Source organism: Amyelois transitella, chromosome 9, assembly GCF_032362555.1.
Source record: "Amyelois transitella isolate CPQ chromosome 9, ilAmyTran1.1, whole genome shotgun sequence".
Classification (NCBI taxonomy): domain Eukaryota; kingdom Metazoa; phylum Arthropoda; class Insecta; order Lepidoptera; family Pyralidae; genus Amyelois; species Amyelois transitella.
The window spans coordinates 3,234,240-3,261,728 of record NC_083512.1 but is presented as its reverse complement, the minus strand read 5'-3'; the positions used below and the strand labels follow the sequence as shown (position 1 = coordinate 3,261,728).

At 32.8% G+C, this 27,489-nt stretch overlaps 3 protein-coding genes across 4 annotated transcripts in view; 2 read left to right on the top strand and 1 right to left on the bottom strand.

Moving 5' to 3' along the window:
- The window catches only part of LOC106134691 (sorbin and SH3 domain-containing protein 1), a 244,816-nt gene that overhangs the window by 43,208 nt on the left and 174,119 nt on the right, over nucleotides 1–27,489 (bottom strand). The window lies entirely within an intron of this gene.
- Nucleotides 41–19,003, top strand: LOC106134704 (putative sodium-dependent multivitamin transporter). 2 transcript variants are annotated; one of them, XM_013334811.2, is made up of 11 exons: nucleotides 41–319; nucleotides 8,287–8,409; nucleotides 9,322–9,884; nucleotides 9,956–10,052; nucleotides 10,299–10,463; nucleotides 10,967–11,124; nucleotides 12,227–12,431; nucleotides 13,482–13,676; nucleotides 15,464–15,631; nucleotides 16,305–16,357; nucleotides 17,208–19,003. In XM_013334811.2, exons 2-10 carry the CDS (start codon nucleotides 8,293–8,295, stop codon nucleotides 16,311–16,313), a joined length of 1,677 nt encoding a protein of 558 aa, XP_013190265.2. In that variant the 5' UTR covers nucleotides 41–319; nucleotides 8,287–8,292; the 3' UTR covers nucleotides 16,314–16,357; nucleotides 17,208–19,003. The 2 variants fall into 2 exon arrangements, with proteins under 2 accessions (XP_013190265.2, XP_013190264.2); XM_013334810.2 differs by lacking the exon at nucleotides 16,305–16,357.
- On the top strand, nucleotides 19,452–27,430 carry LOC106134705 (putative sodium-dependent multivitamin transporter). Its single transcript, XM_060945733.1, has 10 exons — nucleotides 19,452–20,052; nucleotides 21,394–21,516; nucleotides 22,325–22,887; nucleotides 22,967–23,063; nucleotides 23,139–23,303; nucleotides 23,466–23,623; nucleotides 24,051–24,255; nucleotides 24,982–25,176; nucleotides 25,784–25,948; nucleotides 26,736–27,430. The coding sequence occupies exons 2-10, from the start codon at nucleotides 21,400–21,402 to the stop codon at nucleotides 26,769–26,771; spliced, it is 1,701 nt and encodes a 566-aa protein (XP_060801716.1). The 5' UTR covers nucleotides 19,452–20,052; nucleotides 21,394–21,399; the 3' UTR covers nucleotides 26,772–27,430.

Below are 27,489 nucleotides of genomic sequence, written 5' to 3'. Positions count from 1 at the left end.
GAATTGAAAGGTGTTGTTATCATTCATTCATTCAGTGAATGAAAGTAGCCGCTAAATTCAGTCATTTTGATGATTTTGCCGATGATGGACCGTACATAAACTCAGATTGCTTAATTTTATATTTTTATTCTACGTCCCACATTTCGGATGAATTAAAAGAGGCCAAGGTCATTTTGGTAAAGAATAAGAAACGTTGCACTTATACGTCCCAAAATGTATACATAAACGAAAATTTATTTAGTGCGTGCGAAATTTAAAAAGCAATTGTGTTGCTAGGTAATTCTTAACTAAATATTTTGTGTCTGTGTTAAAAATTAAGGTAAGATTTTTTTTATTACATACGTTGTATTCTATTTTATATTGTATTATATATTTGATTATTTGATTTAAGAAGAACTTAATTTTGGCCATGTATTTCATGTAAAGTTATTGCCATGCGCGATTTTTTGGCGGAAAATAAATAAATAATAAATATATACGGGACAAATTACACAGATTGAGTTAGCCTCGGAAAATTTAAGCATCATGCCAATCAAACTTATTTATAAATATATTATTTTTTTCGAAGTCATTTTTCTTATAAAGTAAGTTTCATACGTTATAATTGTTACTAAATATGTATTTAAAAGGTCTTGATCGACAGTATAGTTTGCCTATTTAGTAGAGTTGTTGACCTGAAATTACCGTTATGCGATGCTACACTTTTTATTAGATTGCGTTCGTAAATTCTTATAATAAAATTTAAGAGAAAAATTATTTGGCCGACTGTTTCGTTATAACTTATATTTTAACTCTTTATTTTTATTTAAATCAAAATATGAATTTTCGATTTTTTAATAGATACCTGTTATGATACCCTTTACCAACTCAATTTTGGTTTAACTGAATACACCGGCGAATAGGATAAACTCTTGAGTTTAGTTTTGATAAAATATTACTTTAAAAAGCTTTTTTCATTAAATTTTTTATATCGTTTTCATTAAAAATAATATTATTTGTGGCAGTCCAAGCATAAAGGTACCACTTGGGTGGTATTGAGTTAAGGCCATATTTGGATAGTTAAATAGTTGGTTGATCATATGGAATAAAATAAAAATTAATCATAATAACATTTATTGGAAAAAAAAATTTTCAAAGTTCACACTTACAAAAATCAAATTGTTGGGAAACGGGCATTGAAAGTTTAAGCTGTATTATCTAAAGATCTAGTTGTCAGTTACATAGATTATGATTTATTATTATAGAGCAATATGTTTAGTATAAAATCAATTAGTTAATGTTATGGAAACATTATCGAATAAAAAAATAGAAGCTTAAAACTAACTTTATAACAAGTTTAGTAAAAGGGCCCAGTTGAATACAATAAAATTTTAAATTGTAATAGCTAGAGATCAAGATGTCAGTTACATAGATTCTTATTTATAATAATAGAGAAATATATTAAGTATAAAATCGACTAGTTTTTATTATGGCAACACTATCGAATAAAAAAATAAAAACTTAAACCTAATTGGTAGTTATGTTAAGTTTAGGAAATGGGTCGAGTTGACCGAAATTAGGTTATATTTCGCGTAGGTACATTGTAACACACATTTATTAAGAATATACTACTCGTAGGACATTATACAAAAACAGATTAAATTTAACTCAAAAGAATAAAAATTAATGAATTAAAAGTCATTAATACGACACATTACAAAAAAAAAGAATTAACCTATTACAGGTTTCAAAAGTCAGAATTAAATCTATACATATAATAAATCTGTAGAAGGGTCAATTCTGTACATTGAAAATATTGAAAAAATAAATAGCAGGGGGTGTTACTGGATCGATACCAAACACAAATATGTGATTAAAAAAAATTTTGTCTGTCTGTCTGTATGTTCACGCATCACGTGAAAACTAACGGTTCAATTTTGATGAAACTTGGTATAATTATACCTTATTATCCTGGGCATAAAATAGGATACTTTTTATCCTGGAAAAATACGAAGAAAAAAAATTATTAATTTTTTAGTTTATCATATTCATAGACGTTGTTCTGTAGAACCGCGAACACACGTTACGTTACCCGCAGTGGATTCAGCGCCGTAACATATAGCGCCGAAAGTTGGATTTAGCTTGAACCGCTTGCGGCACACGCGGGCCGTTACTAATTACTATGAAAAAAATACTTTAGTCCAGTCAATCTAGACATTCGAAGCTACATTAATTGCCCATCAAGCTGAAAATGAGTATAATTGTTTAAAACACAATCAAAAGCATTATTTCAAAATTCCCCATGATTCCGGTTTAAGGAAAAAAAAATTACCCAAGGTCAAAGGTAAAAAATGGGTGTTTCGCGATTTTCTTCAAAACGGTAAGTTTTTCTAATCGGAAAATTACCTCAGGCATAAATTGTAGATCATAAAGTTATCTATAAAAAATGTATCAATAATTTTTTTCTAATAAAAATAACGATGCAAAAAGTTGCAAGCGTCATAATATGCACACGTTTCCACGCACTATTAGCGCGTGTTAGAATAAACACGTGTTTTCACTACGCAGTGGCACTCAAGACTAACATTCGCATTTATTATTTAAAAAAATTAGAATAACCCTAAGTAGAGAAAATCATCTTAGGACAATAATATAGATTACAATTAAATCAAATTAAAACTAAAACTACTATAATAAGAAAGAAAAAAGATGACTACAAACTAAAATTTAATTTATAAATTGAACAGTCCCTGTATAGCACACGCCCACGCCACCTCTGAGGTAGTGTACTATTAGCGCGTTTTTTTAACATTGTTATTATTAAACTTGAAAAAGTCTGAAATAGGTTAGAATAAACACGTGTTTTCTCTACGCAGTGGCACTCAAGACTAACTTTCGCATTTATTATTTAAAAAAATAGAATAACCCTAAGTGAAGAAAATCATCTTAATAATAGAGATTACAATTAAATCAAATTAAAACTAAAACTACTTATAAAAAGAAAGAAGATGACTACAAACTAAAATTTATTTTATAAATTGTACAGTCCCTGCATAGTATCAATATGCGGGAGTGTGCCCAGAAGGCAGGCAGCATTGCCAATTTGAATGGCAATGCTGATTCTCTGAGCCAGATAATTTCCAGCCCTCCATTCAAGAGATATCTCAATCAGCTTTTTCGACAATTGTCAGAAAAGCTGATGGGCAGATAGGCCCCCCGGTCTCAGAGTTTCTACACCAAAACGTTCAAAAGGTATCGGTAATACCTACATATTTGCGCCTTTAAAGGTTTTTTGCCTCATTTTAAACAGAACCGGCCTTAGATTTAGTAACCTGAAGATGAGACGGCGTAAGTGTGTCGACACAAGTAGCATCCCACACCAAAGGCCGCCCCAATCTCCAGGGTACCAAAGTCATACCATCCGGTCTCTTGGCATCATCCCGAGCCGGACCGTTTGGTTCTAGAACGGCTGGAACATGGATGGTGGCAAGAGCACGGAGGATTATATTATTTAGGGCGGCATGGCGCCCTAAACGGCCGGCACTCCTAGGGCATGAGAGGCCGTGGTGTCCATAGCCGTCAACGGTATCCCCGCAAGGACTACTATTATTAAAGACTAACGGTATTTCATGTGTTGAGCATTCTGAGATAAAGCAGGTATACGACCCTAGCCACGTACACAATTCAACAGAGAGACAGATGTTGTCTCAAGGTTTCACTACAGTATAAATGAAGGGACTGGGTTTCATTATACTTATGTATATGTATATTTTATATTTTGAATTCAAGTTAAAATTACCGACAGAACAATATTTTTACTTATGCTACACAGAGTATATACGAGACGTACTTATGCATATTATGACGCTTGCAACTTTTTGCATCGTTATATCTCAGAAACGGTAGCTATATTGAAAAAAATTATTGATTCCTTTTTATAGATAACTTTATGATCTACAATCTATGTCTGAGGTAATTTTCCGATAAAACTTACTGTTTTGAAGAAAATCGTGAAAAACCCATTTTTTTACCTTTGACCTTGGGAATTATTTTTTCCTTAAACCGGAATCATGGGGAATTTTGAAATAATGCTTTTGATTGTGTTTTAAACAATTATACTCATTTTCAGCTTGATGGGAATTAATGTAGCTTCGAATGCCTAGATTGACTGGACTAAAGTATTTTTTTCATAGTAATTAGTAGCGGCCCGCGTGTGCCGCAAACGGTTCAAGCTAAATTCGACTTTCGGCGCTACAGTTACGGCGCTGAATCCACTGCGGGTATGGGGGGATATTTGAAATAATGCTTTTGATTGTGTTTTAAACAATTATACTCATTTTCAGCTTGATGGGAATTACTGTAGCTTCATTTTTATTTTTGGTCTAAATTGACTACTTAGAACGCGAACTCAACAGCAGTAGCTCAATAGAGGGATCTCCTTAATTATTATAGGCCTAGCCGTAATTGGGTCCAATAGATATTTAAAGATGTCATTGTCAGAGTTACTCAAAATGGAGAAATAAACCATCCACGTGATGACCGACATCCGCGCGGACGGAGTCGCGGGGGGAAGCTAGTCTCAAATATTTTCTGACCTGCGCTTTGGACAAAAATATGACCCGTTTCTTACTTGATTCCTATGACCGACTTCCTTGCAGTATGAACAAGTTGGCGTTTTTCTAACACTCTTAGCAATTTGATTGGATGATGTATTAGAAGTAGAAGTAGGTTAGGTAGTTCCTTCTACTACACTACATTGACTAGGAGTGGATATGTCGTCTAAGACTATTGGTTTGGGACACAAAATATCTTTAGATTCTTCTTCGACAAATTTACGTATTTTGTTATACAAATACCATTGCCTTTCTATAGTCATACCTGACGGGAATATTTCTGTTGGAAGTTGGTCATATACTTTATTTGGATTTAAAACTTTTGCCACGACCGATGGTAGCATTTCAGAAATATTTTTGTAGCAAAGCATGTGCCCTTTGTTATTTGCGTTAGATTCAAAATGGGAAAATGTTAATAGCTGGCTTATGGTAGAAGCATCTGATTGAAAAAATTTTGCCCAGTCATACATTTTTATAAAAGTATCACCTTTCTCATTACCTGTGAGAACAGCTGTTAGCGTTAGCCCCTTTACCTGTATGACATGATTCAGGGATAAAATATATAAGACAAATTTCTTTAATGGCTCTACAGCAACACCAAATAAACTGACTTTGAACCCTGTCAAAAAATATAATGGCCCTATCTGTTGAGAGCTATGTGGTAAATGAACTTGCTGAGCAAAATCAAAAGAGTAATGCATAACACCATCGTAACTACAAGTAATATGAGGTCCAAGCATAGGGAAAGATTCAGAGAATGAATCCCTTACACATCTGATTATATCACTGTAATATTTTCTTTCAATTTGTACTAGGTCTAAATGTTGCTTTGGTTTAATTATGAGATTTAATTTTTCTTCTTCACTCAAAGCGTTCATTTTTCCTAATGTTGTTACATTTTTTTGACAAACTGCGCAAAGGTCAGTTTTCGGTTTCTGCACAACAACATTTGGGCAAAATGTTTCCCAGAGGTCGTACCAAGTACTCCTACCAACAGGAATATTATTCAGTGAAATTAGTGAATCACAATATGTTTTATAAACGTATGATTTGGTCATACTGCAAGGAAGTATTACTAGATCAGAATTATATCGGTGACCTGGTAGACGGCCAGGTAAAACTAAACCATTATCATTGGAGTACTGTTTTATATAATTAACTGCATCAGCTCTGGTTTGTAAATTATAACAATTGTAAGGAGCTTTTCGTGACTTATGGACATTTGGCGCGACACCGTTAGAAGGTTAGAACATTTCTGGGGATTTCCCGTCTAATTAAATTACGAAATGTACCTATCTAAGTAAAAGTCCCCACTACTCGCCTAAATAAATGCCGGGGAAATTCTCTATTATAAAATATCGCTGTTGACAGTAGATGTCTTTGTGGTTGGTTAAACATCGACATTAGTTGTTATTTAACTCATTATCATTATAGAATTCAATTTCAATCATTCAATTTAAAGAGTGTTGATAACTGGTCCCTTTTCACTAAACATATAATTGCAATTTTCTCACGTTGTGTTCGTTATTTACAGACGATTATTATACGAAAATGTAGCCCATTGCATGTTGCATCAAAATCCATTAAAATCGCATAATGCCAATTTTCCACCTTTTTTCACAAAATCTCAAATATCTCGGAAAGTAGAAAGTGCTCAGTGGGCCCTTTTCGCTTGGACGGCCACATTTATTTATTTGATGTTAATGCAATTAAACCTGTCTAATACACAAGAATCACGTAACACGCACGCCATAAAATTATGCACACGCTGGTTGTGCTTTTGTATAGTTTTGTGGATTGAGTAAGAAATTATTTAAATTTATTGACATAAATAGTATTTATTTTAGAAACGGTATGTATTGCTGTTTAGAATAAAATTGTAAGAATGTGAAATACCTATCAAGAGTAAAATATATCTAATTCAAAGTAAAGGTACTTTGAACCCTGATAATCAATCATTTTCAATTATTTTAATGTAACCTGTCTAATGTTATTTAGAATATTATTTTTTACTGTTCTTATATAGGTATATTGTCTATGTTTAACAATTGAAATGAAAATATACCTACCGTTCAACGCGAAATATCACACGCACATGTTTTCTTACCTTTTAGTATGTATCCCTTGCAAATTATATGTTACTTATTAGGAAAAAATAATTTAAAAAGACTAACTATCAGCCGTTGTTAAAAAAAATCTTGTAACATTCGACATCCGCATGGTAAAATGTCGCGTCATTCGTAAATCCTTACTACGAGCAATATTACAAATGTGACAGTAAGTCTGTTTGTTTGTTTATTGTCTCTTCACAGACTATTAACTGAATCAACCTGAAATAAAATTTAAACAAAATCCTTTTGATGATACTGACATGAATGATAACCGAATGGCAGCAGACTACTACAGACGTAGTTATATTACTTGACTTTTTAATCCAAATAATAATGTATACTTAGTACTTGAATGCATAAATTAAATATAAAGAAGTTTTAATGTAAACTGATGATAACTACGTACGTCACGTGATATACGTAGTCAATAAAAGCATTAGATATCAAAAAGGCTTTCAGAAAAGGTTTTTATATTGTACTTTTATAATTAGGCAAATGCTTCTGGTAATTTTTATTACCTATTTAAAACATACGGCTAATTTCAGAGGAAACGGACTTTTATCAAACACTCTTACCTTTTTAAAAATTTTAGGGAAATTATTATTTCTTTTTAATGCCGACATTATAATAATATAATTAAAGATACAGGGAAGTAATAAAATTTGTAATACTTTTATAAAGATTAGACATAATAATATGATATCTATGAGATAAAATAAAATGTCTATAACACTGTCAGCAGGAATGTAACTAGGTACCTAATTTGCTATCTGTCTGCATTACTTATATCGAGTAAGAAAATGCCGCATTGTTTACTCATAATTCATTAATTACCTTAAGTATATTTTTTTATTTATATGGTTATTTTTTTTGTTTTTTTACAAAAAGCTTGGAAATTAATGGATGGTATACTAAAATAATTTATTATATTTTTATGGCGATCTAGTAATGGAAAAGTTAAGAATATGCGGATGGCATTTTCTATGCGCGGAACGTACATACCTACCTACCTTATACTATCAAGTATACTGTACGATCTACTTTTGATGTACAGTGGGTCGCATAAAAAATATACAACTTTCCGGTTGTATTGAAAGTTATATGTATTTAAATCTTACCTACTGTACTTCTCGAAGTGGAAGTTTTCGAATCTTTTGTACTCGACCTAACATATAACTGCATGTCACTTGTTTGTTCTCATCCGACATGAAGAAACTATGAATTCGCACTCGCATAGTCACAATTTTTAAATTTTTGCGTCTTTTCTAAGGTTAGATACAAATATTTATAGGAAAACGGAGATGAGATGTAATTTTATTCACATAATTGCCTGAGATACTTAAATTTCCACTCCTGAATCATGGATCTAGTTGGGTTTTTTGGCTGGGTTCCTATCCAGGGAGAACGCAATCAATATTAATACCTTAATATAAACCTTCCTCTATCTATTAAAATCCGCATCAAAATTCGTCGGCAAATTTTATAGATTTACAGACAGAATGACACTGACAGACTGATTTTGTTTTGTATTGAAATGATGTGATGATTAGCTTTGATTGTTGATAAATTGTGTTTTGTTTTAGATCAAAATGGACAACGCTGTGTTTGGTGTGTGGGACTATATCATAATGGCGGCCACAATGGTAGCCTCTGTGGCGATCGGGGTGTATTTCAGATTTAGTGGCGGGAAACAGAAAACAAATGAGGTGATTTATTTTGTTCTTTGCTTTTTAAAATATGACCCTACGAACACGATGTGCATCGTACATGCAAACAGTTTACATTTCAGAATATTGGATTAAAAATTAATTTGTGAATGTAAAACATTTTTACTTACACAAAATATTTGGATTTTAGAGATACTTTCAAGAATACAATTGCATTGTTCTTGCATCTTCTTAGCCATTATAGAATTAGTTAGGCATTACGGACGGCAACGGCTGGTGCAGACAATGTGCATTCGTCGGTGAAAGTATATATATATATTTAGTACACCCCTAAACCACACAAGGAACCTACATGCCAAATCCCTAGGCCCAGCCGTTTACGCTGTGCGTTGATATTTCTGTCAGTCAGCTTAAAAAGTTCACAATTTTACTTTTACGGAGCCACAATGAAAACACTTTATATGCTTGCCTTAGTTTTTCCTGTGTGTAAGTATGTCATCGACCTAGATATAGCCTCGTGCTTTGACGCATGTCTGAGACGGTTCTATTGTCTAGCCTAGATTATTAATTATCATCAATTGTGATGGCTCGGAAAGTAAGGTTTTTCGTAAAGCAAATCAAAGCCACTTCGATGCCATGCCATATTTGCTTCTTATGCAATCTTATACTCGCTCTGGAAAACGCAGAAAATATTAATGGACAGATCTCGACATCACCACAGAAATATTGAGCCTAAAAAAAGTATAAAGGTCGCAAAATTTTAATTGGCTCTTTTCATGAGATTTTTTATAGACTTATTCTTATTCGACGTTTTATTTAATGAAGTCGTTCCCGACGATCGAAAAATTGTTTGCCCATAAAATTTAATGCCGGTAACCTTGCACCTGACTGATCCAACTTCAATATTTGACTATAGATTGTTACAATATTCTTTATTTTACACCTTTGCAGGAATATCTTCTCGCTGACCGCAACATGGCTGTTTTTCCCGTGGCAGTGTCTCTGATGGCCTCCTTCATGTCATCCATCACATTGTTAGGAGTCTCTGCAGAGAACTATTACTATGGAATGATCTTTGTCGTCATCAACATATCATACGGCCTAGCAACACCTATTTGCACAAGACTCTACCTACCAGTATTCTTTGGCTTACAAAAAACTAGTACTTACGAATATTTAGAGCTTCGTTTCGGACCCAATATAAGAATGCTGGCCTCTTTAACGTACACGTTACAAATGTTGTTATACAATGGAATAGTTTTATATGCTCCGGCCATAGTATTAGAGTCTGTTACTGGTTTAGACAGATTAATATCAATATTTGTAGTCGGATTAGTATGTACCTTCTATTCAACATTAGGAGGCATGAAAGCAGTATTATTCACTGATATTTTACAATCGTTTTTAATGTTTGCTGCTATATTTAGTGTTGTTGTATTCAGTTCTATTGAACTTGGAGGATTCACTCAAATATTTGTCAAAGCTTCTGAAGGTGGACGATTAAACTTTAACAAGTAAGTTTCATGGACTTTGATTGATTTAGTTTCTTTTATATGTTTTATGCCTTAACATGTGTTATTTTTAGTTTCAGTCCCGACCCTACTGAAAGACATACATGGTGGTCTCTCATTATTGGTGGTTTAATAACATATCTCTCATTGTATGCTGTCAATCATACTCAGGTGATATTTTAAATGACTTCTTTATAAGGCATTATAACGTTTGAACATTCATCCGGAATTTGTCCAGTCTAATAAATAACAAGAAGATTTTTTCATCTTCATTGACTTATCATTATATAATTTTTTTCTTTATTCTATTTCCTTACAACAAAATTAACTTTTTTTAGCAATGTCTTTATTCTATGTTTTAATAATCTTAAACCCCTTTTCATATCATTAAACTTTATCACCATACCATTGTTCCAGATCCAAAGGTTGTTGACCGTGAGTACTCTAAGTAGGTCACAATGGTGTCTCTGGTGGAGCTGGCCAGTCCTCTCTTTACTTAGCATCAGTACCTGCCTCAGTGGCCTTGCTATCTACGCCGTGTATAAGGACTGTGATCCGTTTAATGATGGCAAAATTACCTCGGTAAGTCGTCATTTCGTACTTTGTCTTACATACTACAAACATATGGTCACGTCTATATCCCTTGTGGGGAAGACAGAGCCAACAGTCTTAAAAAGACTGATAGGCCACGCTCAGCTATTTGGTTAAACGATAGAATTGAGATTCAAATAGTGTCAGGTTGCTAGCCCATCGCCTAAAAAAATAATCCCAAGTCTTTGTCTTGTTTGAAAATAATCGTTGAGTTAGCATTCTTCATTCAGTCAGTAGTTACTCTTTTTATTTAACTGTTTCTCTATTTTTCTCACTTTGGAGTAGAGTATGTTTTTCACAGAAAATTTCAAATTTAAATATTTTGGATCGAGCTCAATCAAAAGTATTTTCTTTTCTTTTAATTTTATTAATACTTGCATATTTTATAGAAATAAGCAATACTTGTGAATTTCGTAACGATCTCTTTTGGATCGTTGATACAGGATTTCTTTCCAGAGAAGACGTAATTGTAAATAATATGTTCTTATCATCAGGTGGATCAATTACTGCCATACTATGTGGTAGACGCGATGACTCAGTACCCAGGGTTGTCGGGGCTCTTCGTGGCCGGCATATTCAGCGCGTCACTGTCGACCATATCGTCAGCATGCAACTCTTTAGCAGCGGTCACACTTACTGATTACGTTAGCAGGTAGTTATCAACCTTTCTTCCTCCTGGATTTAGTTGCGGTTGCATCCTCATCAATCTAGAGAGGAGCAGTCAGGTTTTCACACGAAGCGAGATGGGAGTCGCTGAGTGAAAACCTGACTCCACCGCAACAAATGAAGGTACTTATCAACATTCTATTGTCTTAATATTTCATGAGTCGAAATTTCTTGGAGACCGTACATGGTTAACAATAGCTAAGCTTAGGTTTTTTTTTCAGAGAAGACTCAACTTTTATAAATGTCAGTATGGTGTTTTCCTATAAAATATAAATAAATTACCTTCATAATTTGCCATATTCTTGTATATTTTATGTTATTTTTTAATTATTACAAATATTGCTTGTTAATATTGAAAACCTACCTTCAATTTACAATTTTTAAATAGAAAAGTAATCAAAGAGACGTTCCAATATTAATGTGATTTTTTAATTTTCAAGCCTTCCGAAAAGGTGAGAATTACCGACATTTCTTCAATTTTATTGATACATGAAATGAAATTTTGACCTTATAAGAGTAATAAGAATATACTTTAATCTTAGTTCATGCGTGCCTTGTGGTGGATACCCGTAAATTATTTATTTGAAATGTATTTACCAAGAAGAGTGCGTTAAGTAATGCGTACGTGGAAGTTAGTAATAATAAATTGCATGAAATTGACTCTTTACCTCGTCCATTCAATGGTGCAAAGTCCGAAGTTGAAGTGTTTCGAATAAACGCGAATTCAGTGTCGTAAGATACCTATTTTCTTAAAGAGCTATCTTTATTTAGTTAAATGTACTACCTGTTATCTGATTACACGATAAAAGTAAGGTGAAAATGTACATTAAGATGATGTGAATGCAACACTTTGAAGTATAGGTAGGTACCTATAAATACTATACGCGACGCGACACTGCTATAATTCTATACACAAATTTTATTTTGTTTATTTACTATTGTATGGAAACACATTTGCTAGATTGTGGTCTCATCTCGTTACACCACCGCCTTTCTTCAAAATGTTTGCGACAAATATCATCTCATATGCTGCGTCACATATCGACTCAAGGTGAAATGAATGATCCTTAAAGTACAAATTCTCGAAGGTGGTTCACAATCCGTCCATCCTACATTGCTTGGGCTACAAAACTGGCGGCGTGCGTTTACGGACTAATGTTCCTCGGCCTGGCTTTCCTCGCGGAGTACCTGGGCGGGGTGCTGCAGGCCGCCCTCACCATCTTCGGGGCCGTCGGAGGACCACTCCTTGGGGTCTTCACTCTCGGGATGTTCACTACTTACGCTACTGAATTGGTTAGTCCTTTTAAAATGTTATTTAACAATTAGCTTCTACACGCTTTACGGCACGATTACGATGTTTGGTATGTAGGTAGCTGAAGACCCAAAATAACATGTAGGCTACTTTTTATCCCGGTATTATCCCGGACGAAGTCGCGGGCGGCCTCTAGTATATATATAAATTGATTCGGAATAATTTGTCTTATGTATGCGGATTATTACAATTTCTATTATTACTAAGCACTTTTAAATAACAAAACTTAGATCGATGATCTCACACTGAAAGATCATTGACCGCTTAGATATTTAGGCATTAAATCAATATAATATAATAGCTATAAATAAAAAGACGCCGTTGACTTATTGACAGATCGATGGCCGAAACCGGATTATTTCAAGTTTTAACTGAAGAATTCTAATTCAGACATATCGTACGATAGTTCATTATGTAACATGCAAATAGATATACCAGTAAACTTGACACTAAGACCTCTATGGTAATATAGCGGCTTAATATTATTTGTTGTTAGGTCAATGTCACAAATAATTTATTTTAATATAATATATTTTTAAATCGCTATAGGTACGATAAGTAACAATCTACGTAAATCTAAATATGCATACCTACATAAATCGGAACAATGTACTTTATAAAAAGACAAATACATAGGTAGTAGTATTTATATTATACCTACCTGTTAGAGCCTTCCTGTTATACCGGGTGGCTTAAAAAATTGCCATAATTAAGTGTCAACATTTATTTCTTGCTAGTTTAAAAATATATAAATACTAGAGGCCGCCCGCGACTTCGTCCGCATGGAAACCCTATCAATCCCGCGGGAACTCTGGGATAAAAAGTAGCCTATGTGTTATTCTGGGTCTTCAGCTACCTACATACCAAATTTCATGGTAATCGGTTCAGTAGTTTTTGCGTGAAAGAGTAACAAACATCCATACAAACTTTCGCCTTTATAATAGTAGTAGGATTTTGGTCAGGATTTAAATTTTTATTCCAAATTTAAAAATACACATAATTGAACTTTGTTCCTTCTTCCTTAATTCCAGGGCGCATGTATATCTCTTGTTACCGGCATGGCTATGACCCTCTGGATAAGTTTCGGAGCCCCCCGGCCGCCCATCCGCAAGTTGCCGCTAAGTACAGTGGGCTGCGCGGTCAACGGCACCATCATAGACCCAGTGGAAATCAATCCGGATGACTACTTCTATTTGTACAGGATATCTTATATGTGGACGAGTCCGGTAAGTTGTAAATGAATTAAGATACCAGTATTATAAATTCAAAGTTTCATAGCTTTTTGTTCCATCCTAACCATTTTATTTCACCTATATTTTTTATTTTATAATGTACTAGCTGTGCCCGCGACTTCGTCCGCGTGGAATAGTAATTTTGGGCATCATATTTATTTTTGCAAACATCCTCCTTGGCTTTATCAATTATAGCTGCTAATTGTTATGCGACTTGGCGACGACTTGGCCCACATCATTACCCGCGACGGAACGGAGACCGTATATAGTGAGATGAGAGGCCTTTGCCCAGTAGTGGGATCTTACAGGCTGATACTTTACTTTAAAATAGTAATATCTTCTAAGATGTTCATTGAAATTAAGTGATATCAAAGACAGTTGTGTTTACAATTAAATACTCATAATCAACAACAACGGTCACGCGTATTAGAAAGAACGCTGGTTCGCCGTATTAAATGTTTCGCTGCAAATTGCTTATAACGACTATATCTCAAAACCTATTCGTCTGATTTATATACTGTAAATGGCAATTTTAGTCTACATGAAAAGCCGAAAGTAATAAACATATTTATTTGGATAAGGATTAATACTGAATTAAAGAAAATTGGTTTCAAAATAACTTATGTTTATAATGAAAAATTTATCTTTAAAAATGTACATAAAAGTGGTTATTGTAAGTAAAAGTTGACGGCCTCTGTGGCGCAGTGGTAGTGCGCTTGTCTGTGACACCTGGGGTCCCGGGTTCAAATCCCGGCCAGGGCATGATGAGAAACGAACTTTCTCCGATTGGCCTGGGTCTTGGATGTTTAACTATATAAGTATTTATTATAAAATATAGTATCGTTGAGTTAGTATCTCGTAACACAAGTCTCGAACTCACTTCGATGCTAACTCAATCAGTGTAATTTGTCCCGTATATATTTAATATTTAATTTAAACCTTAAGAGATAGATATATGCTCTCGCGGACTTTTTTGTGGCAAAAAAATGAGTACTTCACATCTTTAGTACATTAGTTTACTATATCTTTGTTGGTTTGCGCAGCGTTCGCGTGGAAAGCTCGCAGATGGCCGACTCATTCAACTTTCACCTGCATTGTTGACGTTTCCCGTAGGAAATCCGGGACAAAATGTAGCCTATAGCCTTCCTCGATAAATAGACTATCTAACAGTGAAAGAATTATTTAAATCGGTTCAGTAGTTTCTGAGAATAGCGCGTTTAAACAAACAAACAAACAAAACAAAAACTCTTCAGCTTTATAATATTAGTATAGATATAAAAATTGTGTTTGATTTCTTTTATGATTCATTGATCATAAAAGAAACGAATGTCTAGACTGTTTATAATCTCGTCCAGTTAGGTAAACAAAGTCTGTGAACTCGTTCGTGAAAATACTGTTGATATTTTTCAATGGAGGATGAAAATGACGACTCTTTTGTTGAAACAAGTTTTTGCTTTCGTCTATTAATACTTTACTAAATTCACGCAAGATTACTTCTTGTGTTTAATGTATTGACAAAGTAAAAATTACGGCAAAAAATCTTACATACATACATATGGTCACGCCTATATCCCTTTCTGGGTAGACAGAGCCAATATAGAATTGAGATTCAAATAGCGACAGGTTGCCAGCCCTTCACCTAAAAAATAATCCCAAGTCATTAAGCCTACCCCTTACTTGCCTCTTACGACATCCATGGGAAAGAGACGGAGTGGTCCTATTCTTTTTTGTATTGTTACCGGGAACCGCAAAGCAAAAAATCTTATTTTAAACATCCTCAGATCGGGTTCCTGTGGGTGATAACAGTGGGCAGCGTGGTGTCGCTGGCGTGGCGCCAGCAGCAGCCGTGGCAGAGGCAGGGCCGCGCGACGCCCGACCCCGCGCTGTTCACGCCGCCGCTCGCCAGGCTCCTCCAGAGACGAGCCGAGAAGGAAAAGCCGGCTGTTCAGGTAGTATAGTGATTGGGCATGGCATGCGTTATGGGGACCTTATGCATTTTTTCTTATTGTTTCGAGGGCTATTTACTTTTTTTGAGGGCTTAGTTTGAGGTATAGCACCTACAGGTATAGAAAATATTGATTTATAGGAGAAATACTTTTCTATAATATTAAAATATTAATATTATAATCTACAACCGGTATCTGCTTGATTTCCTTAATTTTTTGACACATAACATGAATAATATAAGACTGTAGAAGTGTCCAGAATTGGTGTATGTGACGTCGCATGATGATTGTAACGTTTTTATATTGCATCTCAACTCTGAATTTACTTGCGATGCGATATTGCGATTTATTGATTTTACAACTGTGAGAGACTTCCGTTGTTTTAAGTAAAATGTGGCATTTCTATGGTGTTATATTATTGAGAATTCTATGGAATAAAATACCTACGAAATTTTATTTAGGTACTTATCTTTTCTTATTTCTTGGTTATAATACTTAAGCTAAGGTGAGGCTATTAATAACCACTATAAATAATAAAGTATAAAGGAACCTCGCTATGAAACTTTTAGCATGCTATTATAACTTTAGTGAATCTGTTAATAATATAGTATTAATCTTCATATACTAACATTTTCAGTGTAGAAATTGGATTGCAATGCTTAGAAATTTCTTTTAGATGGAGTAAATAGATGCTTCGATGCTGCTTTGTAGATAGAAATCATGATGCAGGTGGGTAATCTTTATATTAATGAAGATAAAGGATTATATTTACTTTGTCTTAAATTGGTGGTGACGGTGGTGAAGCCATATTGTCGTTACCAAAGAAGGTAACGTCAATATGGCTTAATATTATCTTATGTATTTATTATTATGGCTTAATATTATCTTATGTATTTAATACTTCTTCAGAATTGGTGTGATGTCTTCTTTTTTTCATGAGTTTGGCCGAATCATATTCGTATTTAGTAATGCAACGAATGTTATATATGTAAGTGTTTCCCGCGGGTATTTCAATCTCTTCTAGACTAACAAAAGCTGAAAGTTCAGCTCAAGCAAAGCAAGCTCATTAAAAAAAACCAGTTTTACAAATCCACTTCGTAGTATATTATCTTATAAATTCAAGATTCCTCTTCCTATAACATTTAATGTGACGGACACCCAAAATTATCTAAAAATACAAAGTTTGCGTAGTTCTAATACGTAGTTGTCCCTTATCGACGCAATTAAATTATACTACCGCATTCTTCGAACCAGGAAGATGTAGAAATCACGAGAGTTTATAAATAAATATATTTGTGGCTGCCCTAAACCTTGATATTCTTCAAATACATTTCTTGCGGAAAGAAAGGTTTTGATTTTTGTCATGTAGAAAAAACATTTTGAAATTATTGTGACAAGAACGGATTATCTATGTTATAACATATTTTTTTACTAATATTTATGTATATTACTTTTAATTAATATCTATACATATACAAATAATGTTTATATATTTTATAAATTTAAAAAAAAATTCAATGATGTTCAAATATATGTATGAAAAATAAATAAATTTATAATTTTTTTCGTTACTTTTCAGTGTGAACTCCTGAAATATAACGGCATACAAGATTAAAGTTCCTGTGGTTTCTGCAAGTTTATTATTAATATTTTTTACTTTTATTTTTGTGTAACTATTTTTAGTAATTGTACATTTTTTTAAACTGGGCATTCTGTTTTGCAACCTGAGATAGATATAAATATACGTGTTTTTTTTTTCTGTAAAACACAGCTGTGTTCCTCGAGGTATAATTCGAACCTACTTCCGTAATTAGTAGTAGGTATGATGTACTTACCAAGCCCCTGATCTCAACTGATCTTTTTCGGTCTCAAGTTCTTCATTTGTCAAGATTTCTATCTAATGACCTTACTTAGTATGACTTCAGTAATGTAATTAAATTTAATACTTACGTATTATTAAGGTTTTTACGTTTTATCATTAACTCATGGGTTCGAATTTGCTTTTAATATGTTTTTCTTTAAGAATATTAAGTATTTTTACCTTTACAGTTAGTATTTTTAGTACAATTTTTATCATATTATAAACTCAAAAATATCTATACCATAAGAGCTTCGATGCTTAGAAAGGCATCAAACAAAAATAAAATTATTTTATGTGTAAATGGCAATACTAAATTTAAATACAATTCGATCGATTGCCTGGAGTAGACATTTTATTATTATATTTATTTTGTTATATCAAAAAAAAGCGATAAAATATATAGAAGCTTGTGATGGCAAACTTCACAGAATTGAAAATGCAGTAGGAAAATAACGCTTTGTATGTAGAGCCATTATAGTAGGTATACCTCATAATATCAGACCAAAATTACCTCACTGTTGTATCACATATTTAACGATGTTTTTGAAAACATATGTGTACCTGTGTTAAATCACATAAATTTGTACACCCTAAACAATATTTATAGTAGAAAGAGTAGAATTAAGTAAATTTCTGTACTTATTGTTCATATTAATTGACATTCCTGTTTATTCCCAACGAAAGACAATAATTCAATGTAATTTTGTATTACCTATAGCAAATGTATTAAGACCAAAATGGTGCCTAGAAGGTTCATATGCAATAATAGTTAATCGTAAAAAACATGAAATTTTTTAGCAAAAAAAATATTTATATATCATATGGTGTTGTTAGTAATCGTGAATCGTCTGAATAGTATATTGTATGTAGCTATTATCTACATCTTTTATAAGTATATCATGCTCTAACGCCGGGTGACTTAAAATGGCTTCCGTTAATGCTTAAAAAATAAATAATATTTAAGTAAATGCGATATTTGCCGAGTACACTAGAACCTCATCAGTGTGATGTGTTTTTTGTAGTTTTAGAACTGAGAAGCTAAGGATGCACTGTTGGAAAAGTTTTTCGTTCAATTTGACTAAAATTGTACATTAGATTAATCTTTATTTATTTATCTTAAGAGTGTTATGGTGATATAATAAGAACAACAAAGCAATAAACTGTGTTAATTTATATCGAAATACATCATAAAAACCCCTTATTTCATGTCATTTCTTAGACTTAAGAATAAATTATAAAATAATTTATAGCCTAGTGTTGTCGACAAACATTCAATTCATGATTTATATAAAATATTATTAAAAAAACTTTACATGTATAAAAAATACTTCGAAATGATAACTTAATTTTTGTGACTTATTTACATATATGTATTTTTTTATTATTTTTCTATAAATATTTTTGTTATCTTCTAAGACAAATGTTACAATTTTTCATGGAACTCGAAAAAAAAAACATTAATTTATGATTATATTTCGAAATTTACTGCCATTATAATGTTTTTAATACTAAAACTTGTGACTAAATCTAATTATCCTGTATATTTTATAATAATACAGGTATTTAACAAAAGGTAGAAACTAGGCATTTTAAGTAATAGTATTTACAAAAGTACCTCATTGGAACTTCTAGTAAGTATACAAATATACATTTCGATGTAAAAAAAATAATAAAAAAGTAGAAAAATATTTTCTTTTTTATTATTCCCATTTACTAATTGCTTTTATTTAATTTATTTGCATTATCTGTGTAATATCGGTACCAATCTTTAATACATTTTATCATACTTAAAAATTGTTTAATCCAAATTTTAAGAAGAAAAATAATCGTTTATTGACTGAGCTCATTATGATATTATTAATAGCTGTTAGAAATCTATAAATAATTAATGATTTTTAATTATTGTGGCAATAAGCCAGCATTTTAGGAAATTATATTTGAAATTAAGGTAAATAGAAAATTGGTATGGGTGTACACTGTCATACTCCATCTCTTGTATTTGTTCCAAGATTGTTGTATTGGCGTACAATGCTATACTAGCATAATTTTGCCAAGAAACACCTAATAATAGAACGGTGTCACGTTAACAGCTAATACAGCGAAAAGAAGAATATGACCTTGACCGCGCAGATTGTCTGTTTCCTGTTCCATGAGTGCGTAGATACCTTACACTCTTTTAATACCTACCTAATCTATCATGAAAAGGCTCAAATTTACGATATTTAAACGTCACACAAAGTCAACAATCAAGATTCGATATGTTATTAAATCATTCATTCAACGAACAGCGTGGTATACAGTTCAAGCTGATGTAATTCGCGTAAGAAAATATCAGTCATTCAACCGGTATCGTCGATGACGACCGCATTTTGACGATTCTTATTTTTACCATTAACTTACAGTATTTAAAATATGCATTTAAGGTCAACAAGGTCATTTGACTTACGTATTCTAATTTCGTGAAATGTACGGTTATAATATTGAGTGTGTGAAATAATTAGTTTAAATTACTAATTTTGGGATTGCGTCCGTGTTTATACTTTTTAAACTTCATACTAACATAGTGAGTATTTTTTTTCCAATATGCATTTTCAGATTTTTATGTTTGTTAGTTACGCGATTAAATAATTTTCTGTGGAATTCATTCTTTGATGAAATCTTTAATAAAAAATATTAAAGTACAACTATGTATAGTCTACAGTACTTACGTGTAGTAATCATAAAACTAATGTCCACATGGCTTCAAATCCGACTAACAATGCAAAATTGTTATTTATTTTTTATTAGTCTAATACCATTGATATTAAATGCAACATGGTATTTGTTTTCATAAATAGGTACTCTACGTGTCAATTAATTTAAAAACTTGAAATTATGCTTAGTCAATTAATAAATAAATAAATATATACGGGACAAATTACACAGATTGAGTTAGCCTCGAAGTAAGTTCGAGATTAATAAATTAATAGGCTTTATAATTTTATTAATAAAGATAATAAGTAGTACACAGAGATTCTTTTTAACTAGACACGTTATTTATTACATTACGAGTGTATTTTGTTAGAGATCAACTTTATCTTCATTTAGTTGACATTGAACTAAACCGACTTATATTTTATCTTTATGTTTGCTTAATTTTATTTTAATTACAATATTATGTCGTTATACTGTGAGTAGTATATATACGAATTAAATACCTTATGCTGATTAATGTCATTATTTTTACCATGTGCGCTTTGATTGTATTTTAGGAAAAATTGTTGTTAAGTAAATATCTAGAGGTAATTAGAGTTAGACTCCGTTACGAAGTATAAGTAACTACTAAAATATACAAAATTGAGTTTTTTTTGCAGTAAATTTATCAAGTTTATATCTTAATTTTATTATTTTAGATCATACATACATACATACATAAAATCACGCCTCTTTCCCGGAGGGGTAGGCAGAGACTACCTCTTTCCACTTGCCACGATCCCTGCATACTTCCTTTGCTTCATCCACATTCATAACTCTCTTCATGCAAGCTCGGCGGTTTCGAGTACTTTTGACCTGACCCTTTACCAGGACGTCCTTAATTTGATCACGATATGTTCGTCTAGGTCTTCCCACCCCGACCTTTCCCTCCACACTCTCCATGTATATCTGCTTAGTCAACCTGTTTTTATTCATCCTCTCCACATGACCGAACCATCTCAACATACCCTTTTCTATTCCTGTAACTACATCTTCTTTCACATCACAACATTCCCTTATCACGCTGTTCCTTATCCGGTCACTCAATTTCACACCCAACATACTCCTTAACGCTCTCATTTCCACTGCATTTATTCTGCTTACGTGCTTCTTTTGCCATACCCAACTTTCAATAGATTGGTGGTGTTATAACTAATTTCAAATATTTTAGATCAAAATGGCAGAAACGGTTTTTGGAGTGTGGGACTATATAATTATGGCGGCTACAATGGTAGCGTCGGGGGCTATTGGACTGTACTTCCGATTTAGTGGCGGGAAACAAAAAACTAATGAGGTTATTATTCTTTTGTTTTTCTTAGCTGTAATTTTAGCAATTTAATTCCTTCTACAGTTATAAAACCTGACTATTATAAAACCAGATACGACTTTACGAATCAGTTTATTTGAATCGCAAAACATTACAGAAGCATGGCCGAATCTACTCTAACTAAAAGAAGTACTCGTACTAGCTACAAACCACTTTCCTCTCAGAGCATTTTTTTTTTGCATACTGACTTTCAAATGGCATAGGTGCAGGTTGGATCCATGAATTCAAAATATTCAACGTATAAAAAAGTTTTTGAGAACTATTATAGAAATAGAACCTAACTAGTAATATACTTACTTACCTTTAGTTACATTTTGTTCCATCTTAGTTAAGATAGACGAGGCAGTTAAATAATATTGTATCAAAAACCCACGTTGTATAGTACGTATCAAACGCAACGCTCATGAACAGAAACAATCATGCAGCGGTCATCCATGAAATTGAGGTCAAATGTAAACAAATAATTTTCAGTGGTGATGATGTAATCATTTATTCATCTGTGAAAATTATAGTGCCCTAGATCGTGATTTTGATTTTTATAGACATTTGACTTTAAGAATATTATATCGCTTATTGTTCTTAATTGATCATTCAATGTTTAAAACTTTTATGGAAAGTAGGGTAGAAATAATTTAAGAGATTAAGTTTGGGATTAACAATCCGCATATTGCCGTATAAATTTGGATTTCTACCATACCATGTTACCATGACCCATTAACAGTATATCAGAATAATGATTATATATGTTGTTTATTTATTTCTATCTGCTTTTTAGGAATACCTTCTTGCGGATCGGAACATGTCAATTTTCCCTGTGGCAGTATCTCTAATGGCTTCCTTCATGTCTGCAATCACATTGTTAGGAGTCTCCGCAGAGAATTACTATTATGGCATGATCTTCGTAGTAATCAATTTATCATACGGTTTGGTAATTCCCACATGCACCAAATTGTACCTACCAGTATTCTTCGGGTTACAGAAAACCAGTACTTACGAATACTTAGAACTTAGATTTGGGCCTAAAATAAGAATGCTGGCTTCATTAACATATACATTTCAAATGTTGCTGTACAATGGAATAGTTTTATATACTCCAGCTATTGTTCTAGAATCTGTCACTGGATTAAGCAGATTAATATCTATATTAGTTGTGGGATTAGTGTGTACATTTTATTCAACTTTAGGAGGTATGAAAGCAGTATTATTTACTGATGTCCTTCAATCATTTTTGATGTTTGCTGCTTTGATTAGTATTATTGTTTTTAGTTCAATAGAACTGGGGGGACTTAGTCAAATATTTATTAAAGCCTCGGAAGGTGGACGTCTTAATTTTAACAAGTAAGTTGATTTTTTTTATTCTCTTGTATCAAACGGAGAATGTTCGGATGATCGTTGCGACTTAAGTTTGTTTTTTTAGTTTCAGCGTAGATCCAACGGAAAGACACACATGGTGGTCACTTATTATTGGTGGTATTATAACCAATCTCTCTTTGAATGCTGTCAATCATACGCAGGTACATCTTTAAGAACATAATGTTGTACTACTTTCACGTGAGTTTTCTTATTATCTTACAAAATTCTTGTTATAGGTTCAAAGACTACTGACAGTGAGCACTCTAAAACGATCCAAACTATGTTTATGGTGGAGCTGGCCCTTTTATATTGCACTAAGTCTCCTCACATGTACCAGTGGCCTCGCTATTTATGCCGTTTATAAGAACTGCGATCCCTTGAGTGAAGGCAAAATTTCATCAGTAAGTTTAATACTAATTAATTTATACAAATATTCGAAGGATATGACAGTGACTTCTTTAAAATAAAACTATGCTTAAAACTGAAAAAGTATCAATTATTAATACAGTTGCCACCATGTTGAAACTAATTAGATTAATGATATCTAAGATGTTTGTCCTCAGATTGATCAATTGATGCCGTATTACGTAGTAGATGCCATGACGCAGATTCCAGGCCTGTCTGGACTTTTTGTGGCCGGTATCTTCAGTGCTTCTCTTTCGACCGTATCAGCTGCTTGCAATGCTTTGGCAGCAGTTACTCTCACTGACTATGTGAGCAGGTAATTGGGTGGTTCTGTTTAAAAATCCTGTCAATCTTGTCCTGCAAGTCCTGAAATTTTGAGTAATTAATCTACAGTACATTAATTGATTTTCTTCAGAGCTTCATTAACGTAACAGACCGATTTAATGATAAACATCCACCAATGATGTAAAGTTATTCCAGATATAATTTATTGCATCATAATGTTTTTTAATTTTATTTCATCAACAATTTGTAAACTTAAATGATTTCAGCGATTTCATTGTGTTCTTAATAAAACCGTAGAATTCTCTTCAATTTTTTAATTTATTTATAAAAAGACGCTTAATTTGTACAAACTAGAATAAAAGAGTATCAATAAGGCTACGCATGCGAATCGATATACATATATGTATAATAAAATGTATTCTGATCTAGTTCAATCAACTTATGTGATTATTTTGAAGATGGTGCAAGGTCCGAAAGTCGCACATTTCTGTTCTAACAAAAATGGCGGCGTGTATCTATGGACTAGTGTTCCTCGGCCTGGCTTTCCTCGCGGAGTACCTGGGCGGGGTGCTGCAGGCCGCCCTCACCATCTTCGGGGCCGTCGGAGGACCACTCCTTGGGGTCTTCACTCTGGGGATGTTCACTACTTACGCTACTGAATTGGTATGTTTTCAAAACTCTTTTCTCTTTTCGATTTTGTTTGTTGTACGTCTATATTTACACTCTACTACATATATTTTTCACTCTATAGTTGTTGTTGTAATTTTTCTTATTATAAATATTCTAATTTATTCAATGAAAAAGCCTCTGTTTTTCTATCTACTACAAGTAAATTATATTTCTCTTATCGTTTTAATGTAGTTGCAGTTCATTTATTTATGCAGCATAGAATGTTTATCTTAAGACTAAACTACTTTCTTATCAATAAATTAGTGATTTGCTGAACGAAGTTCGGTACTTTACTCGTATGAAAGTACATATATCTGTTTATGAATCGTAACTTGTAAAATGTTTGGTCTTAGTCTAACTGGTCAAAACGCATAATTTTAATTGAGATTGACGGATAAAGAAGAAGAAGAAGTTGATATCAGCAAAGCATTAGTCAATAATAAGTAATATTTAATCATTAAATCAACTATACTATAAAAATATTTAATCGTAAAATCAACAGTAGGTATAACTAAAACACAATGTTATTTTAAAAAATATGAAACAGAAGGTACAAACCTGTATTAATTATCATCAATACTTATCAAGATCTCATTAAAGTTTCTCTTTGAAATGTTTTATGAAATGCAGTGTAAAGAATGTCCTTCAATATCGATCGATATGCTTTAAAAAAAAGGGTATTGATTTGTTAATTTCTTTAAAACGATTTTCAAATTCTAGGGGGCCAGTCTGTCACTTATTAGCGGCATGGCGGTAACGCTATGGCTAAACTTCGGCGGCCCCCGGCCTCCAACCCTCAAACTGCCGCTAAGCACAGAGGGGTGTGCAGTGAACGGGACGCTCATCACCCCGGCACAATACGACAGCAGTTCCTACTTCTATCTGTACAGGATATCGTACATGTGGACTAGTCCGGTAAGGGGTTAGAAATTTTGTCTATGTTAAAAAAAAAACTCAAAATTCAAATTTTCAAAATTAAAAATACAAAATTTTTTTTTATTACTTTAGGTTTTTTTTTTGATTTTTTTATGTGTAATGTGTTAGCAGATATGATTGTTAAGATGAGTTGTTGCTGTTTATGAGTTATTGCTAAAAATATTAGTATTTTTGTACACTTTTTTACGTTATGTATGACGTAGTTAATATTATTTTTTGTATCTTATTACGTGTGTTTTTTTTTCTGTCTCTCTTTTTCTTATGGTGCAATAAAGAGTCTATCTATCTATCTATTTTGATCACGGTTGGATTTTGATTGGGGATGCGCATTGATAATGTAACTGTCTAAAGGCTTTTCGCACTTTGAAATAAAAAGAAGCAAAACATGCAGTAGAATTTCGTTTATTAAAAAAAATCGGTAACCTTTTAATATTATAAATTACGTAATACACATATTTTTATTCTTCGTATATATGCCTGAACTTTATTTTCTATTACGCACCTCTTTTCTTATAACTAAAACTATTTTAAACTTGGAATCAGTAATGTTAAAAAAAAAAACAATTAAATAATTAATACTATTCAGATCGGGTTCCTCTGGGTGATAACAGTGGGCAGTGTGGTGTCGCTGGCGTGGCGCCAGCAGCAGCCGTGGCAGAGGCAGGGCCGCGCGACGCCCGACCCCGCGCTGTTCACGCCGCCGCTCGCCAGGCTCCTGGAGTCACAGGCGGCGAAGGAAAAACCGGTTATGGTAACGTTATTGACATTTTTATTGCTTTTATGTTTTGGAATGCTCTGGTTAACTAGGATATTCAGAAGAAATATAAAAACGCACAAATTTAGTAGAAATATTTTACGATTCCGGCAAGTATATGTTAAATTTGCACTATTTAATAATTTATTACGTAGTTAGCACTAATTTTGGTTTAATTGACAGCTCGTCATTTTACGTATTTCGGCATTATCTTAAGTAAGCCCGGTGAATGGATTAACCACAGAAATCTGACAATACTACAGAATTCTAAAGTTAATACATAATTGGATTACATAAACATTATAATGCACGGCTTATATAATCCTTGCTTATTTTTCCATGCCTATAATACTAACCATTGTATTGTAGAAATTGAATATTGATTTATCTACTATAAAAGTAGTGATATATTTCTAGATGGAGTAGAGTATTCGCTTCAGTGGTGCTTTGTAGCTGGTAACATCGGGTGTAAAAGGTGGGTACTTACATTGCTTGGTTTAGTTCCTTTTGTAGGAGTTTAATTCTTTTATCGTTTTCTTTAAATCTAGCACCTAAACAATAGCACTCTATTCCTCCTATTTTGCTAGAAAATTTGCCGAAAAGCTAGGTAAGTGTCGGTTATTATCATATAATAATCAGTAACTTTATTCATTTTTGTTTTTTTTTTCATTCCATCATTAATCCATACAGCTGAACTTGGCCTTGCGGTATTTCCAAGACTGTTGGCTCTGTATCTGCAAGGGATAACGTGTACCTATATGTATGATTTTCATCTCTTTTACAGTGCGAACTTTTAAAATATGACGTGACACAAGAATGAAGATCTATCAGTACCTACCATCTAAAGTGGTGTAATCATGTGTCAACATTTTGGAGAAGGAATCATGAAATCATTAAAAAACAAACAATAATCCAAAATACATTTAATAGATAATCTTAAAATGTTTAAGTATTATTTAACGATTTAATTTTCTTTATGTCATTGCTCCAAATCTGTTGAAGAATCTCTTTCTAAGAAGATCTTACCTCATTAAAAAAAATCGAATAGAGCTGAAGCTAGATCTGCAGACGTGATTTTTATAATTATGTTGTTGCCGGCATGTGTGAGAACACGTGATATAATTTGTACTTACATATTTTTACTCCTGGCTTCGCCTCAATAAAGTTTTAAAAACTCTATTTAGTCATTAAGCTATAAACAACTGAAAGTATTTTCTATTAATCAACCTTAAGAAAATGACAAACAGATAATATGTGTGCTACATTTAAGCGAATTTTTTCAATAACTTCAGTTGGTCTTTATACCTCATAGCCTGTTTTTAACCGACTTCAGAAAAGGAGGAGGGTCTCATTTCGACCGTATTTTATAATGTTCCGATTGTCTTTCTTCTCTTGATGCAATAAAGAGTAAATCTATCTATCTCATCAGATCCAAAGCCAATCTCCTTTTCCGATAACATTCCTTTTTAGAGGCTGTGTAGTAGGTAATTATGTTTTTTTTTGTTAAATAAAACTATTACTGTTACAAACTAGCTTTT